Raw genomic sequence first — 18,765 nt, 5'->3', positions numbered from 1 at the left:
TTAGGAGTCATCTGTATACTGTGTGTGCTAGTTAGGTTAGTTAACAGTCATCTATACGTACGTCTTCGTTCTCCAGGCACAGTACTCTTGTATTGCATATTCACTGGAATCCATCTTGCCAAAGCCTCATATAGAAGACATGAAGCAGCCATTACTGGAAGACACAAGCTCATATGTAGGGACTCTGACCACTTTGTAGTGTATGCAAATAACTGTTGAGAGAAACACTATCCAAAATAGCAAACACTAAAATTAGAAGGCCACACTGTGGAAAGGGCTGAGCAAATTAGGACATGAGAATGATTTAGTAATGGAAAAAGGACAGGGCTGCAGTTAGAGTGTGGCCTCTGACACTGTTTTGTCACTATAATAAAAACCTGTTGCTGTCAAGTTGATTCCGACTCATAGTGACCCGGTAGGACAGAGTAGAACTGCCCCATGGGGTTTCCAAGGAGTGGCTCCTGGATTCGAACTGCTGACTTGTTGGTTTAGCAGCCTGAGCTCTTAACCATTGTGCCACCAGGGCTTCATATATTACATCTTAGTATTTTATGAACGATAAAGCCTTATATTAAAATGTTGTCTTGGTTATACTGTTCATGGTGTGTTAACTTGGGATACTACATTGCATTTAAAGTGGTGTGTTTCCACGCTGATGGTTGGAAATATGAAAAGGAAGTAACATGAAGTGAAAAAAGTGGAATACATTACTGCAGGTATGCTTTAATGAGACTGCAGAAATGTGGCTGTGTACATCAGCTGAGGATCTCAAGTAGGCCTAGTTGTTAGGAACTGAGGGGACCAATAAATAATGTTCCTTTTTTTTTTTTACAATTTTGGAAGGAGTACACAGGAGATGTACAGATGGATTGAAATACCCGCTTTATCACTGATAAAAGTTGCATTAGACAAGGGTTCTTCACCATTTTTGTGCTGTGGATGCCTTTGGCATTCTGGAGAAATCTGTGGATCATTTCTTAGAATAATGGTTTTCAATCCTTAGGATGACAAAGGAAGTTAATTACGTTGAAACACAGTAATACATGTGCTTCTTTCTTAGTGGGCTTTTTAACAGAATCTAGCAGCAGGCGTAATAACCACAAGTCAGTAATGCGCATACGTGATGTTTCAAGGTAACCACAGCCCCTGTAATGTGATATAAATTACCTGCGATTTCTAGGGGTTACAGACTTAGAGATTTTATAATCCTATTGTGGTTTGTTGTTTACATTGATGGTTGAAGAAAATGTCACATTTCAGTTAGAGGTTAGTGGAAATAAATATGTAACAGTTTTCCATCTAAATTCATAGACCTTGAGTTGTATCCATGGGCCACTAGGCGGTCCGTGGACCCCAGGTTGAGAAGCTGTGGATTGGAACATTGGCTCTGCAGCTCCCCCGAAGGAGATGAGCCCCCTGCCGTTGCCTCAGGCCCTGCCAGGCTTCCAGGAGGGAGGATGCGGAACCTGTTCTATAAGCTTCCCGCCTGGTGGAGGGCAGACCAGAGCATGCCCTCCATCCCTCTGAGAAGATAGAGTCCAGAAGAGTTTGAACCAAGCACGTTCCCTTCCTTCTTCCCAACTCAAGTAGGAAGGCAGGAATGAGGCGGCCAGCCCGGGTTCACTTCAGGGGAACAGAGAATCCCCCCAAACCCTGGTGATGGTCTTCTGTTTTGTTGGTTGTTATTTTCAGTAAGATTGTTTATAAATACGCTATTGAAACAGTATTTTATGCCTCATAAAATATTCTATATCCTGATGAAATCCTTTGATCAGGACTGCATTGTTCAGCCACCTGGATTATTTTTCCGCTTGTACCTTTTGGCGGCCATGTTCTTTCAGGCCATCACGTTGTTCATTTCAGTCACAAGTTGTGGTTGTCGGCTGCCGGCTCCAACTCACGATGACCCCGTGTGCGACAGAATGAAAGGATGCCTGGTCCTGCATCGTAGTCACAATCCTTGACATGTTTGAGTCCAGCTGGACAGTGTTCTGATCCGTAGGGTGTTCATTAGCTTCTTTTTGGAAGTAGATCACCAGGCCTTTCTTCCTAGTCTGTCTGAATCTGGAAGCTCCACTGAAACCTGTCCACCACGGGTGGCCCTGCTGGTGTTTGAAATACCGGTGACTTAGCTTCCAGCCTCACAGCAGCATGCAGGCCACTGCAGTACGACAAGCTGACAGCAGGTGATGGGTTACAAGCAGCCTGGTTATAGTAGGTGGCATCATACCCAGGAAGGGGTGTTTCCTGTGTCCCAGTGAGGAAGTGCAGAACTGTGTGTCTCTCTGGACTTTGGGTTAGCATCAGTCCGTCTGGTATATTATTGTCATTTCAGCCCATCAGTAAGAGGAGTTCTGTTTACTCCCTGTGAGTCAGGTAAGGGATGGGACTGTAACTGAGTCTCTTGCATTGCTCTCAGCTCCCACTCCTGCAGGGGCCTCACTAGCTTCTGAAAGAAGAGAGGCCTGAGGGGTCAGTGGGAGAAGCATTTAGGATAAATAACCAGCTAAATAAATATCTTCTGAGATGTTGGCAAGACACAAACGTCAAAGAGAATGTGGTTCTGTCTGTGGAGAGAGGGCCCTGTGCGCACAGAAGGTGACGGTGTGAGCATTTCATGTCTGACCACCCTCCCCTCCCCTCCCCGCGTGCACTTCACAGATGATCTGAGACCCAGAGGGAATTAAGTAAGCTTCCAGCTCCAGCCTGACACTTCCCCATAGCCCAGGCAGCCAGCCTGGACCTCACACAGTTGCAGAGGCCTGGGTGTTTTTCTGAGTCAACTTTTTACTCTTCCTGCCGTTCAGATGATTGTTTTGGCTTTCTCTCTCCCTCATTCTGACCATCCTGCAGTATCTTCCCTAATCCCTGGAGCCTGAAGTGCCGTTGGGGCGAGAGAGTCATGGCTAAGGAGCGGTTGCCCCCTCTGACTGGAGTGAGCCGTCTTGTAGACAGAGAGGACTGGCCGCTGTCAGGGGGTGACCCGTGCTGGTAGGCCCCCGTCAGCTGCGTGTGTGTAGCCAGTAACCAGTTGCCATTGAGTCGATTTTGACTCATGATGACCCCGTGTGTGTCAGAGTAGAACTATGCTCCACAGGGTTTTCAGTGGCAGATTTTTCGGAAGTAGATGTCCAGGTTTTTTTCTGAGGCGCCTCTGGTTGGACTTGAACCTTCAACGTTTCAGTTAGCAGCTGAGCACGTTAACCGTTTGTACTACCCAGTGACTCCCATGTGCGTAGATAACAAAAAAACCCTCAAATTTGTTGCCGTTGAGTCGATTCTGACCCATAGCGACCCTATAGGACAGGGTAGGACTGCCCCATAGGGTTTCCAAGGAGTGGCTGGTAGATTCAAACTGCTCACCTTTTGGTTAGCAGCCAGGCTCTTAACCACTGTGCCCCCAGGGCTCCATACAGAAGTTAGAAAAACAAATTGCTTATTGTGGTTGTTGTAAGCCTGAAATTTATTAAAATCTGCTGTGGTTAATGGGCCGATTTTGTGTTAGGCCAGGAGTCCCCTCTGTTCTAGCCATGATATTTTATCTTACATATGCCAAACTAGAATCCAAGCCTGCAGTTTAATTTGGCCTCGTGATACTTTGGTACTGTACTGTGAACTGGCACGGTGGAGGGGGAGACACGTTTTCTGTAATAATAAGTTTACACTGAGGAGAAAACTGGATTGCTTGAGAACCAGGGGTTGGAGTCAGTCTGTGTTGTCTACCTCCAAGTCCAAGTGTTTGCTTTTGAAATGGTTCTTCTCCTATTAGGTATCCCGGCCAGCAAGGGCAGCTGCCGGGTGGGAGTGGGGGAGGGGAGGTGCTCCCTGTTGAGGCGCTCGTTACCTGTCAGGTAGGCTGCCTCTTGATGACGACTTGGTAAGTCCACCTGCCCCTGTTGTTTGTTGTGGGTGCCATCAAGTTGATTTTGACTCATGGTGACCCCATGTGACAGAGTAGAGCTGCCCCATAGTTTTCTAGGCTGTAATCGTTACGGAAACAAATCACCAGGCCCTCTTCTATGGGGCGGCTGGGTGGGTTCAAACCACTGACTTTTTCAGTTAGTGGAGCACTTAATTGTTGTGCCACCAGGTCTCCTTGCTTACTGCAAATCCCCTTCACTCAAAGCCAGTAAGCCACAGCCCTGAGCAACTGCATCAAGGTCTTCGTTTCCAGACAGCAATTGTTGAGTTCCCAGATCGGGACAAACCAAGCCTACTCCTCTTATCCTAGGATCATTTAATGGGTGTTTATGATCCGCCTGTTGTACGTTGTATTGTTTTTGCTGTCTGGAGGACAGAAATAACTACTAGAGAGCAAGAGGGATAGAAGAATAAGCAGAAGGGTTAAAAACTCTTCCCTTCATTAACTTAGAATCCATGGAAGAAGGCTGCAGGATGTTGTTGTTAACGCAGAGGCATTGTTATCACGCGGTGGTATCTGAGTCAAGTTTGCTTCCTTTGTGATGAGCGTTGGGCCGGAGACAGAAGGCTTCCGTCCGTCCGTGTCTCAGCAAGTCACCCTCTAGTGGTGGTGCGGGCTCGTGTGCTGTGTGTGTCCTGCGGGCTGAACGACGTGCTGCTCGGGGTCCCCTTTTGTCTCCCCGGCCAGCGGTGGGCCGAGAGCATTCCTGGCAGCAAGCTGAAGCGTGAGCGTGGGCTTTCTCCTGTGACGACACTGAAAGCCTCTAGTTAGGCTGAGCCCTTTTACCCACCCTCCTCCGTCCTGCGTCTGATCTCTAACTGCCAGGACTTTTAACACTGCGGAAACCCTGGGGGTGCAGTGGTTAGGAGCTATGGCTGCTAACCAAAACGTCTGCAGTTCAGATCCACCAGACACTCCTTGGAAACCCTGTAGAGCAGTTCTACTCTGTCCTGTAGGGTCGCTGTGAGTCAAAATTGACTTGATGGCAATGGGTTTGGTTTGGTTTTTGTTTTTTTTTTAACACTGACCGGCACATACAGAGGCTTTGTTGAGTGTTTGTGCTGTTCTTACAGTCACCTCTGGCTATTTCTGCTAAGTTTTTCCATGTTACCTTATTTAATACAGAATTTTTCCTTCTTTATATATGGAAATTTTGTAATTTATGGAGTGATGCCAGTTGGGTTAGGGGAGAAAGAGTTCTTTAAAAAAGGTTGTTACTTATTTCTATTAGCGCTAAGTGTCAGAGGCAGGATGATTTATTCTTTGAGAAATATATTTAGTGTATTCCGTAACCTCCGTGTGTCACAGAACTGTGTCATCAGATAGAGTGAGATCGGCCTTTTTTTCCTCAGTCTGGCCATAAACTTGGGTGTTGGCTTACTCTGACCATTAGCCACTGCCGAGAGTTTCCTGGAAGCTTTCTTCCCTGATCTGGGACCCTCCTTCATTGTCGCTCGGTCAGGAGATGAAGTGTGTTGAGTCTCACACCACCTGGTCTTTTGTCCCTCCCAGCACTCCGCATCATTCCGGTGGGTCCTCCGACAACATGGCTGCCTTCTAGGATGAGAGTTGTAAAGTCACATTGTAGATAAAAGAGCTCCTGAGGTTCACAACAGAACAGATCTCTCCTTGAGCCTGATGAGAGCAAGTCTTTCAGGGCAAATGGGCTTTCTCTTCTCTGCCTTTCCCAGCCAGTATTGAGATTGAACGCTAAAAATTCAGTGGGGGATGATGCCCGGCTGCCATTACTGAATATGTAGATTCTGTAGCAGAATCCTGATCAAAAGGGGGAAAACGAGGAACAGAATTTCAAATTTTCACGAAATCTAGACTTTCTGGAGCCGTTTAGGCTGGGTGACCCACCACCCAAAACTATTACCCTGAGGAAATCTTTAAACCTCGAACTGAAACTATCCCCTGACATCGTCTTTGAACCAAATAATTGTTTAGCCTAATTAGAAAAGAATGTCTGCATTAAGCATTATACTCTTTATAAGAATTATCTGTAGGTGATCAAATTGACAACAGCAACTCGAAAGGATAGATGAGACGTTTGGGGGGCAATGAGTGTGTTAATGATGGTGAAATAGTTTGGAAAAGGTTGACAAAGGCAACACAACTTGAAGATCATGTAACCAGTGTCTCTGAATTGTATGTGTAGAGATTGTTGAAATGGTGTATGTTTTGTTGTATATAATTTCACACGTATAAAATCGAATGGAGGAAACGGCTAGAAAAAGTGTTATTAGTGAGAGTTCGGAACCAAAACAAAGGTTTTTCTAAAAATTTCTGATTTCTTGGCATGTATGTATCAGCTCACATAATTGTAGTAAACTGTATAAGCATAGTGTCTGAGTAGTGCAGAATTTAAAAGGTAAACATTATAAATAAAATGTACTTTATTTCTTGCTTTATTAGGACTTTCTAAAGAAGTTTTCACCTGATGTCTTCCGGCTTTTCTGTATGCGGAGCAATTATAGGTCAGGTAAGGAAACAGCTGAAAATTGTGGTCTTCTGGAATCTGACTACCGCGTTATTTGCTCATGTATAAAACTGAAAAAGAAACCAAACCTGTTGTCGTTGAGTTGATCCCGACTCATAGCAACCCTGTAGAACAGAGTAGAATTGCCCCATGGGGTTTCCAAAGCTGTAACCTTTCCAGGAGTGGTCTGCCACATCTTTCTCCCATGGAGCAGCTGGTGGGTTCAAACTGCTGACCTTTGTTTAGCAGCCGAGTGCTTTAACCACTGTGCCACCAGAGCTGCTTTACTCATGTATGGCTCAGAAAATAATTTTTTGATGGTATTTGAGTATAGCAAGATATGGGCTAAAATAAGCATAGTAGTGTTAGTATGATTGTATTCATGCCTTACCATTTGGATTCTGTAAGTGAACCCAGAGGATGAACTTTTGGGAAGCATTACCCCAGCATTGTGGACCAGGAATCAGCCAGAAGATCCCTAAAGTGACATTCCTGAGTGAGAGTCGTCCTGTAGAGGAGCGTGCGTTTCTAAGTCAGACTAAGTTCACATCTGCTCCTCGCTTTGTGGTATCTGGAACAGGTTCAGTACTTGAAACCTATTGTTGTTAAGTGCCATCTGGTCGGTTCCCCCTTATGGTGACCCCATGGACAACAGAACAGAACACCGCCTGGTCCTGCACTGCCCTCAAATCTTGCTATGCTTGAGTGCGTCATTGGAGTCACTGTGTCAGTCCATCTCGTTGAGGGTCTTCCTCTTTTTTGCTGACCCTAGTCCTTACCAAGCACGATGTCCTTCTCCAGGGACTGGTCCTTCCTGATAACGTGTCTAAAGTACATGAGACCAAGTCTCGCCATCCTCGTTTCTAAGGAGCATTCTGGCTGTACTTCTTCCAAGACAGGCATGTTAGTTCTTCTGGCAGTCCATGTATCTTCAGTGTTCTTTGCCAACACCAGAATTCAAATGCATCAATTCTTCTCCTGTCTTCCTTTTTCATTATCTAGCTTTCAGATGCATATGAGGCAATTGAAAATACCACGGCTTGGGTCAGGTGCACCTTAGTCCTCAGCCTGACGTCTTTGCTTTTTAAACACTTACTTGAAAGAGGCCTTTTGCAGCAGATTTGCCCAGTGCAGTATGTTGCTTGATTTCTTGATTGCTGCTTCCTTGGGCGTTGATCGTGGATCCAAGTAAAATGAAATGCTTGACAACTTGAACCTTTTCTCCATTTATCATGATGTTGCTTATGGGTCCAGTTGTGAGGATTTTTGTTTTCTTTATGCTGAGGTGTAGTCCATACTGAAGGCTGTAGTCTTTGATCTTCGTCAGTAAGTGCTTCATATCCTCTTCACTTTCAGCAAGCAAGGTTGTGTCATCTGCATAACACAGGTTGTTAATGAGTCTTCCTCCAATCCTGATGCCACGTTCTTCTTCATATAGTCCAGCTTCTCGGATTATTTGCTCAGCATACAGATTGAATAAGTGTGGTGAAAGAACACAACCCTAATGCACGCCTTCCCTGATTTTAAACCACGCAGTATCCCTGACTCTATTCAAGTGACAGCCTTTTGGTCTATGTACAGGTTCCTCATAAGCACAGTTAAGTGTTCCGGGATTCCTGAAACATAGGCACACTGGAAAGATGGTACCGCCGCCATCACTACTGTCCCTCCAGGGGTAAACGTGTCACACCCCCCCAGTTTGCAGGAGGATGGGATGTCTTTTCAGAATAACTGATTGCTGCTGTGCTGCGCTGTCACGTGTTCCTCTAGGAGGAGGCCCTTGGGCAGGGGAATGGGCTGATGCTGTGTACCCAGGCTGGAGGCTGCTTCTCCGTCCACACCCCCAGGAAGGCGACGTTCAGGTTTGGGGACCTCAGGCACTGCCCTGTTGGGTTTGACCAATCTAACGGGCAAAAATGGGCTCCCAGAAGCCCCCAGACTCGATGACTAGAGCTGTAGGAAGAGCAGTGCCCTCGGGTGCCGTGGGGAGGGTTGGGGGGGTGTGTCCAGCCTGTGGCCCGTACCTGCTCTGTGAAGGCCGTCAGGTGAGGGCGGGAGCAGGCAGGGCTTTCCAGGGTGAAGTAGGCCTGCAGCGTCGTGTGTGCAAGATCATCGTGCAGTGCAGAGAGGGACAGTTTCCACTTTAATGCTCTGTTTTTATTTAAACAGTTATATTATCAGAAATTACACTGGCTTTCCGTTATACTAGTGATATGGAATTTCCTTTGAAAATCACTTCTGTGTAAGTGTAAAAATTGGGACGAGATGTAAAAAGAAAACAGTTAAAAACATTCAGCAGTTAGTACTTGAGTTTGGCAACTCCTCGGTGGTGGCGTGCCGACGGCTGAGTCAGGAGGCGCTGGACGCTGATCATCGTGGCTCTCTGCTCCACTCAGCTGCTTAGGTGGCTTCATCAAGTGCTGCCACGTCCCTGACCCCGCCTGACCTTGCGTTCCTGACTTCCACGTGTGCCCCCAGCCCTTCTTCTGGTGTGTCTGCATTCCTTCCGACTCCATTCTACATCTGACCTTTTACCTCCGCAGTTTCCCCCATCTCAGTTTGCAGAACGACGTCGGTGGAGTCTTCCCTAGTCTTGTCTAACGCCTTGCCCCTCTAGGCCACCGGCACGTGAACATGGGTACCGCCTTCCGTACCTCTAGCCGCTCGGCTTCTGTTCTGTACGGTGTTCTCAGCTGCCTCTTCAGATCCTCTCCCTTCGTCTCTCTCCTTGTCTCTCTGTTTGTCCTTCTTTCTTGCTTGCTTTCATTTGATTATTTCTCATTTTTTATGAAGACAACGGGGGAGTGCAGGCGAAGCATGCTCGATTTCTCAGTTCGTCGGTGGAGTGAATTTGGCCCCACAGTGTACAAAACGTTTGTGTGGACAGTTGGCTGAACCCCTTTGTCCACGCCCGTCAGGCTGTCTTCCCCTGCGGTTCCCCTTGCCTACGCTGCCCCTCCCCTTTTCTGTACCCATTAGAGTCTCATTTGCCCGTTTCCAGCTACATGGACACACAGACACTTGCTTTGGTGATCTAGCACTCAGACACTGGCACACTTGGATCACACACAAGCTCACACGCCTGGACGCATGCATACACACACGCACTCACAACACAACAGAAACAGACGTGTGTACGACCTCTGCTCTCTGCATTTCATTAGCACTTGGTCACCTGGCATTTTCTGCCTTGTTTGGTTAGGATGATTTTAGGATAAGTAGGTGATTGTCTTTCCAGCTGTGTGGCCGACTTTCTGAAGGGAGGGATCAGCCTCTACATCTCTTATAGTCTCATTCGCACTGAGCATAGTACCGTGCACATTGTAGCTCTGTTTAAATATTTACTCGTTAATTAACATTTAGTTATCAATCAGGTACTTATTAAGTACGTTCAAAGTACAGTGTCTTATGACTCGATTCTGTGAGGAGATGCACATGTCCCTGACTTGAGAAGTTTATTATCCTATTCGGTATAGAAGGAGCCCCCGAGTAGGGCAAACGGGTAAGTACTCAGCTACTAACTGAAAGGTGTTGGAAGTGTGAGTACACCCAGGGCACCTCGGAAGAAAGTCCTCTCTGCTTCCAATAATATCAGCCGTTGAAACCCTGTGGAGCACAGTTCTACTCTGGCACATGTGGGTCGCCATGAGTCAGAGTCGATCGTCGGAAACTGGTTTGGTTGTTTTTTTTTTTTTTGATAAGATGGGTATGGTTGTTTTTTTTTTATAAGATGGGATCAGGAAATTGAAGGTCCCTTGATTGTAGCCAGCCCCTCGGCCTCCAGCTGATGCCTGTTCAGAATCAGCTCTGCTACACAGAATGTGTGTGGAGCCCAGATAACAGCAGGCTGGGTGCACCCGCCTTAAGCACAGTGCACAGAAGAAGGACTGAATGCACACTTTCAGATGCTGCAGAACAGCTGGTGTGCCTAGAAAGAATACAGTGGCACTCCAAGGCAAAGCTTGTCCTTTGGAACAAAGACGAGACGAGAGTCTGCAGAGGCACAGCCAGGAACAGGGATGGGCTTTGCAGATGGTGCCCTGTCTGTAAATCAGAGCCTTCTGTACGCGGATGTGTGCTTGCTGGCTGCTTTTGCCCACATCTCCATCCCGGCTTTGATGTACACAGAGCAGTGGTGGCTTCACACGGCTAAGCCAGACTTCCTGCGTTGTGGGTTAGTTTAGTCTGTCTCCCTGCTGGGTAGAACTGCAGAGAATCATGCCGGGGGACCTGCACTCACTGAAGCAACGAGAAGCACCATCCTCAAGTTTTAGGATATGATTCTTGCTTGACTACTTGGTTTACATTATTTTCAGTTGTCAGTCTTGATGGAAATAATAGGCAGAAGCCACTGTGTCTGATGGTACATCTGTATATAGGATAATTTTTTTCTTTTTTTTTTAACATGCGTATGAACATAGCGCAGCCATGTGTGGAGAGAAAAACTCAAAGAGGTAAATTTACTTGAGAAATTCACGTTTCCATCTTGCTGTGTCTGGGTATGAAAGGGGCGAGGTTTGTCATCCAGAGAGAAGCGGCGCAGCAGATTCTGTACACACAAATGCTCATTGGTGGCTCACAGTCCAGAGTTCTTTCCTGGCGATGGGTGTTCACTCCTCCCTGCCGTGTACCCGTTGCCGTGATGAAAGAGGAGCAGCTTGCTGGCACGAGTTACGTGTTCTGGTAGAGACCAGTGGTTCTGTGTTCTGTTCTCAGGTGAAGGAAGGAGGGGGAGGTGGGATATGGGACTCTCAGGTCCCAGGGGTGGGCCCTGCTGGTGGCATTATAATTCTCAGCAGGGCTTCTGGGGCGTTTAAAAATCTGCCATTCTCAGCCCTTCCCAGAGGCCTTTTACCAGTGGTGGCCTCTGCTCCCGCCTCCTTTTCATAGATGGGGAGGGAGGTGGAGCAGGGGCCTGTCGGTGGTATTTAATCTCTGCTTGTGCGCAGTTCCTTTTGAACTTTGACTATAAAGTTTGGTCTGAAAAGAGTTTTTCTCAAGCAGTGGCAGCTGTTGAGGAAACTCCTGACTGCTGTAAATTTTTCTGTGGTATATAAAAACCCAGTGCTGTCGAGTAGATTCTGACTCATAGTGACTCTATAGGACAGGGTAGAACTGCCCCATAGGGTTTCCGAGGAGCGGCTGGTGGATTTGAACCTTTTGGTTAGCAGCGGAGCTTTTCAGTGCTGCGCCACCAGGGCTCCCAGTGGGATATAGGGAGCACTTACCTGCCAGTGAGCGAATTCTGGAAACACTGGTATGTCTCTGAATAGCTGGGATGTGGACGCCCATGACCCAAGCTTTGAATAACAACAGGACTGATCCCCTAGAAATAGAGGCCCCTCAAAGGTGAGAGCAGGGCCTTCAGTCTGGTCCCACAAGCCACAAGTCTGTCAGTTTCTACCAGTGTGACAGGTGACTTCCTTCTCTTAACAGCCTGCTTTTTCAGCTTCCGAGAGGCATTTGCCAGGACGCTGTCAAGCAGATGAAACTTGACAGTTGGCAGCGAGAGACCCCGGTCCGTATTCACAAGTGGTGCGTAAAGACAGGAAAAGCCACTTTTGTTTCCTTGCCTGCTTTCCCCAGTCTGTAAAATAGGATCCTTACGTGGGAGACGCTTTTCTCCTTAACCCGAAGGCAGAGCATTCTGTGCGGCGGGGGCCGTCTCTGCCCCTCCCTGTCTGGGCTGACGATTCCTGCCTGTCGTGTCGTTAGCGATCGTCTTCCTTTCAAAGGTCTCCCTCCCAGTTACAGACTTTACATGACCCTATCACTTCTAACTTTATCTTTGTTTTCAACTTTGTCAGATGGTGTGGTTTTCTGAGGTTTTTTCTTTAAAGTCAAGCTTTCTAAAAAAGCAAAACTGGAAGTGGATTTTTGAGAAGGGCAAACAATTCTAAGAAAAGTCATCAGAGAGCTGACGTAGATTTTTGTTGTATTGCTCCCAGCTTGAATCCATGTCTAATTTGGGGATTCTCATTTTGAAACTGATACTTTTTATACATAACAATATATCATTTTGGGCATATGTGTCCAGATGAACCAAAAAAACCAAACCCACTGCCATCAAGTTGATTCCGACTCATAGTGACCCTATAGGACAGAGCAGACCTGCCCCGTAGGGTTTGCAAGGCTGTAAATCTTTACAGAAGCAGACTGCCACATCTTCTTACATGGATCAGCCGGTGGGTTTGAGCTACCGACCTTTTGGTTAGCAGCCAAGTACTTTAACCACGTTGCCACCAGGGCTCCTTGTGTCCGGATAGAGTCCTTTTATTTCTGTGGTCTTCAAAAGGATGTTTCAGGCAGTATTACTAAAAGCAGCGTGCATGGACCCAAGCCAGTCTGTGAGCTGCTTGCTTCCAGTCCCAGACAAAGTACAGAAGTTAGGAGTAAGCTTTCAGAAATTTATGACTGTCGGCCATAGCTGACATCCAAGTATGTGTGCTCATTTTAAAATAATTCCTTCTGATTGTATTTTACTTGCATATCAAACTGCAGTGGACTGACTGGAAGTTAAAACAAACAACTGATCCTTCATCATAGATAGTTTGCGAAACACGACTTTAAAGCACTCATCAGAAATTACCACGTGGGCTGGAATACTAAATGCAAACAGTTATTATCAGGAGGCCAAGGAATCTCTGAGAAACAGAAAGCTTATCAGAAAGATAAATATTTTCCTTTTTATACTGGCGTCTTTCCATTTCATCAGATGTGAATGACAGGCCAGGCGCGGGGATTGGTTCAGCCGTCAGGATGCTCTTTGGCGTTTGCCGTGCACATTTCATCGGGGCTCGAGTGAACACAGCACCGGACGTTCCCTGCATCCTGTTCTGAAGCACCGCTTCAGCCAGTCACAGGGCTCCCGGGTGAGGCCCTGACGTGCCCAGCTGCCTGATACCTACGTGCCGTCTGTCCCCTGCAGGAGCTGCGTCAGAACATGGAGGTGTTTTGCAATCTGAGCTTGAGAAAATGACTCCTCCCTTTCTTCCCTTCGGCCTTTGCACAAATCTCCACATTCTTCCTAGGCACCAGGCCACAGTGTGTTTCTAACAGGCAGTGGGCTAGCTGCACCCTCTCCCTCTGAGGTCATGTGAACATACTGCTCAGCTCCTTCTGTTCCCAGTGGCCTTGGTACAGCTACCTTGCAGCGGGTTTTCACCTGCCCAGCAGCAAAGGTAAAGAAGGGACAAGTGATGCAGAAATGGAGACTGTACTTCAGGGGCCACCTCATTTAATCTATAGGTTCTTTTTGGTGTTAAAAAAAATTAGAAATAATTTAAAATATATACTCTATTTGTATTTTTTTAAATTTATTTTTTGTTGTTGAGTATATACACAGCAGAACATACACCAATTCAGCAATTTCTGTGTGTACAGTTGAGTGACATTGATGACATTCTCTGAATTGTGCAACCATCCTCACCCTCCTTCTCCCAATTGTTCCTCCTCTGTTAACATAAACTCACTGCCCGGAAATTCCCTGTCTAACCATTCAAGTTGCTGTTGTCACTTTGATCCCATATAGATAGTCCTTGAAAGAGCACAGTGCTCAAGGGACATGTTCTTTACTATACCTTACCATTGTTTGGTTTTAAGATGATGTCTGGGGATATTTGTGGTTAAAGGTTTAAAGATTATCTCAGGGCAATAATTTCAGGAGTTTACCCACCCTTCATGGCTCCAGGAAGACTGGATTCCATGAGAATTTGAAATTCTCTCTGCATTTTTCCTCTTCCGATCAGGATTCTTCTGTAGGATCTTTGATCAAAATGTTCAGTGATGGTAGCCGGGCACCACCCAGTTCTTGGCTGTCACGGCAGAGGAGGCGGTTGTTCATGGAGGCAGTTGGCCCACACATTCCAGATCCTCCTCCTGTTCCTGACTTTCCTTCTTCCTTTGCTGCTGCAGGCACATAGAGACCAGTTGTTCCCGCGGTGTGGCTGGTTGGTGCAAACCACTGACCTTTGGTTAGCAGCTGGCCGCTTTAATCAGTGCGCCACCAGGGCTCCTTCCGCTCCTAGTGGGAGTGAAATGGTACCTCACTGTGGTTTTGATTTGCATCTCTCTGATGGATAATGACGTTGAGCATCTTTTCATGTGTTGGGTGGCCATTTGAATGTCCTCTTTGGTAAAATCTCTGTTCAGGTCCTTTGTCCATTTTTTGATTGGGTTATTTGCCTTTTTGTTGTTAATCTATTTATATTCTTAAAAACGCATACTGATGACCACCCTGACAAGGAACACAACAGAGAGTCTCTGATGGAGCAGGAGAAAGGTAGGGTGCAGAACTCAAATTCTAGTAAGACCAGACTTAATGGTCTGACAGAGACTGGAGGAACCCCAGAAAGCATGGCCTCTGGACTCTCTGTCAACCCTGAACTAAAACCATTCCCGAGACCAACTCTTCAGACAGAGATTGGACCAGACTGTGGGACATAAAATGATACTTGTGAGGAGTGTGTCTCTTAGCTCAAGTAGATACACGAGACTAAATGGGCAGCTCCCGTCCGCAGGTGAGATGAGAAGGCAGAGAGGGTTAGGAGCTGGTTAAATGGACACGGGGAATCAGAGGTAGAGAGGAGGACTGTGGAGTCACAGGATAGGGAGAGCAGTTAGGGTCACATAACAATCAATGTATATATAAATTTTTGTATAAGAGACTAACTTGAAATGTAAACTTTCACTTAAATGACAACAATAAACAAAAAAGAAAACCACGTACTGATGTTCTGCAAAGATTGGATACCACTTAAGAGATCTTTCCTTTTTTTTTAAGGATGGAAATGGATGATACAGGTTATCCTGTATCTTTATTCTTTTTTGTCTCCATATTTTCATATTTTAGGGGGAGAAGCACTACTTCAGAATCCTTGTAGGTTATTTGCGTTTGTACAGTATTTCTGCGATAATCTCCATTGCATGAAGCCTGGATTTAGCTCTTTAACTCTAATTCTCGGTTTTGTTAGGGCTCATCTGGACCTGGAACTTTACTTTGCGATTGCACATTAGTTTCTTGAAGATGATAGGAAATCCGCTTTGCCCACGCTCTGAAAATGACCATTTAATTTTGATTTTTACCCTTCGTGTCCTCCTGATGTGGGAGTGAGTGTCCCTAGTCATCTTTGAACAGTTGATAGCAATGCCACCTTCTGGTAGAGCACAGTCTTTGGCATGTCTTGCCCTAAAATGCTGGGGAAATGTCGGCATTAATTGAATGTTTATATGAATAAGAGGGATACTACATACCGTGCTCATGAGGAACCTGTACGTAGACCAGGAGGCAGTCATCCAAACAGAACAAGGGAATACTGCATGGTTTAAAGTCAGGAAAGGTGTGCGTCAGGGTTGTATCCTTTCACTGTACTTACTTAGTCTGTGTGCTGAGCAAATAATCCTTCCCACGTACGGTCAACTAAACGGCTCTTTTGTCTTACTGAAATTCAAGACGTTTGCTCTGCTCCCTGTACCCACCCTCCCCGTATTCTCTTTAGAATTCCAGAGCCTGCTGGTTTCATCAGTGTTTCTCACACTCCAGTACTTTCTCTTATTCCTCTAATGAGGCAGATGACCCATAAAGAGCAATTCTTCTTACTCGAGCGATTGAAGCAGAGATTTCGTTGCTTTAGAAGACGACATGGATGGTTTTGCAAGGTGCCCTAGGAGAGAAGCAGTTTCAGCTCTGATATCTGGGAGTCACCCTGGCTGGCTCATCCCACCGCAAGGAGAGAGGGCCTCAGCTTCTCTCCCCATTGTCTTCTCAACAGGCTGCTGGAGCTCTGTGGTTCGGTCAGAGAGCAGCATTGACCCGTTTCCTCACCTACTCGCTAGGGGTCCCCCATCCGTCTTCACCACACTCACCACCGGAGGTGTGCCCTACCTCTTCTTCCAGTCATCTGCCTGGCCCTCTCCCTCCCAGGAGGCACTGCTGGGTCAGTGGTAGAACTCTCACCTTCCATGTGGGAGACCTGGGTTTGATTCCCGGCCAGTGCACCTCATGCAGCTACCACCCGTCTGTCTCTGGAGGCTTGTGTGTTGCTGTGATGCTGAATAGGTTTCAGCAGAGCTTCCAGACTAAGGCAGACTAGGAGGAAAGGCCTGGTGATCTAATTCTGAAAATCAGCCAGTGAAAACCCCATGGGCCCCAGCGGTCCCGTCTGCAGCTCATCATGGGGATGGGGCAGGACTGGGGAGCATTTCAGTCCATTGGGCATGGGGTCCCATGAGTCAGGGGCTGAATGACAGCCGCTAAGCATAGTCTCTCAGCCCCTCCGTCCAGCTGCCCACTCCCTTTCTGTGGCAGGGAGGGGCTAGGCTCAGAGTGGAGTTCTGGTGATCCAGGAGGCCAGTTTTGCTCTGTAGAAATAAGTATTCTTAAACCTGTTTTTTACGTGCTGTAGACCTCTGAGGACCGTTTCTCTCATCCCTTCCTGAAATATCAAGCTACAGTCCTCACTGCAGCCACTTAGCACATTTCCTTACGGGAGCGCCTGACCTGGCAGCAGGCCTCCCGGGTGAAGTCCCTCCCACTCTTCCTTGTTGCCATTGTCGTGTCTGTTAGCGAGAATAAGCCCCCTCGGCCAGCAGGTAATCTAAAGGTTTTTCCATGGACCACCTCATTTCTCCTGAGGTGGCCTGGCATGTGGGTCAGGACACGCTTGTCGGTGTCAGATGTGACTCGGGGTATGCAGTGACAGGAGCAGTGACTTCTTGTTTCTGTTCTTCTGGAGCAGGGTGGGGGCAGGCCACTCTGGAGAAGCGCGGGAACGCTCTAGTGTAGTCGAGTCCACTCGCTGTAGGGCGTGTTGAATGTGGGCCTCACCTCCAGGTACCGTCTCTTCTTTCTCAGCCATCGACTACAGCGACAGCAGCATGCAGGACACCCAGCGTCTCCTCCTTGGCGTGACCTCCTTCGTTGAGGACGCACGTGCCTACATGCGAGGACAGCTGGCCTGTGCCTCCGTCAGGGAAGACCAGCTGTGGGAACGGTGAGCTGCACAGCCCACGTCCGCTCCTCGTGCCCAGACGCGGGCCTTCCTCTGACGCCAGGTGTGGCGGCTACGTCAGACGAGGGGAGACAGGCTTCCTAGAAACTGAGGGCCTTTTACTGGAAAGTGGGGTGACGTGGAGGGAACCTGGGCCTCGGAGCCAGACAGACCTGGATTTAAATCCTGGCTCCTTGCTTCCTGGCTTTGGGGCTTTGGGGGGTGAGAGGTGAGGAGATCCTGCCTTCGCGGGGTGGGTGTGAAGGTGACGATTAGTGTATGTACCTGACCTTGCTTTCCCCATGCTGGGCTGGATGGCTGGCTGTTGCCCTGTGTTAAATCAGTGGTGGTTGTTATCACTACTCCTTCAAAATAAAGGGAGATTTACAGGTAACTGGCGTTGCCCTCTGTCGTACACGCTGTCGCTTTGAGTCGGAACCGACTCGACGACACCTGACAACAACGCAGAGGTGGGCTAGACCTTTGAAGAAAGGGTGGAATGTCACAAATGGGAAGAGGGCAGAGGTCGCGGCGATTCGAGTGAACTCGCATCGGATCAGCAGACAGGTCTGCTGAGCGAAAGCACACGTCACATTGTCCACCCGCTCAGTTCACAGTCAGCCTGCTGTCGTCAGGAACAGACACACGAGTTATACTGTGTAGAGTCAGAACTGAGAAGACAGGTGTTGTGAAGGAAGAGAGAGGAGACATCCGACTTACAGGATCCCTCTAAGTGAAGTAAAAGTCGAATGGCAAGTAGGAAGAAAAAGTGGACTCCTGGCGTTGAGTATGGAAATACTAAAGTTCACTTCTGCTGCTTTGTCACCTCGTTAAATGTTAGACATTGATTTCGTATGTTTCAAAAAAAAGTTTGAAAGATTCGAGATTGACATCAAACAGCTTTCTGATAGATGATGAGAAACTAGAATGGCTTATAGAAGCTAGAGAAATTTCTCTCTGGAAATTAGGAAGGAAAAGAAGTGTGATGAGTATGTCAGACGTTCGTTGGATGCTCACTGTATGCTGGGAACTCCGCTTGGAGTGGGAAACCCTGAGATTGATACAGCACGTCCCCCTCCCTTGAGAAATTCCTCGGAGGAATAAAGCACCCTGGACTCACCGGGGGGTCAGTTGGGGAAGGCAGGGTCTCCAGAGGAGATGAGTGTGAGCCGAATCTTGTAGGGTGAAGAGACGTTAATTACAGCAGTTGGAACCTTGGGGACAGAGCTCAGAGTGCTGGCTGAGCTGCACCGAGGTCCCAGAACTTCAGTGGTGTGTGGCTGGGGAGCGTGTCAGCATGACTGGGTGGTGTCTGCATGGCAGGGGGGAGGAGAGGAGGGAGCAGTGTCTGCGGGGGAGAGGAAGGGAGGGGG

The 18,765-nt window shown here is 47.5% G+C and overlaps 1 protein-coding gene across 4 annotated transcripts in view; it reads left to right on the top strand.

Annotated features, from left to right (window-relative positions):
• CARS2 (cysteinyl-tRNA synthetase 2, mitochondrial) overlaps positions 1–18,765 on the top strand; it is an 81,280-nt gene that overhangs the window by 53,148 nt on the left and 9,367 nt on the right. For all 4 annotated transcript variants that reach the window (XM_023737394.1, XM_023737396.1, XM_023737395.1 and 1 more), the window contains 2 exons: positions 6,341–6,407; positions 17,257–17,395. In XM_023737394.1, the coding sequence (XP_023593162.1) occupies positions 6,341–6,407; positions 17,257–17,395 (206 nt within the window). The remainder of the gene's footprint in view (positions 1–6,340; positions 6,408–17,256; positions 17,396–18,765) is intronic.

The sequence above is a fragment of the Trichechus manatus genome, unplaced genomic scaffold, assembly GCF_000243295.1.
Source record: "Trichechus manatus latirostris isolate Lorelei unplaced genomic scaffold, TriManLat1.0 scaffold00102, whole genome shotgun sequence".
NCBI classification, from domain to species: Eukaryota; Metazoa; Chordata; class Mammalia; order Sirenia; family Trichechidae; genus Trichechus; species Trichechus manatus.
This window is presented reverse-complemented; position numbering and strand designations above follow the sequence as displayed.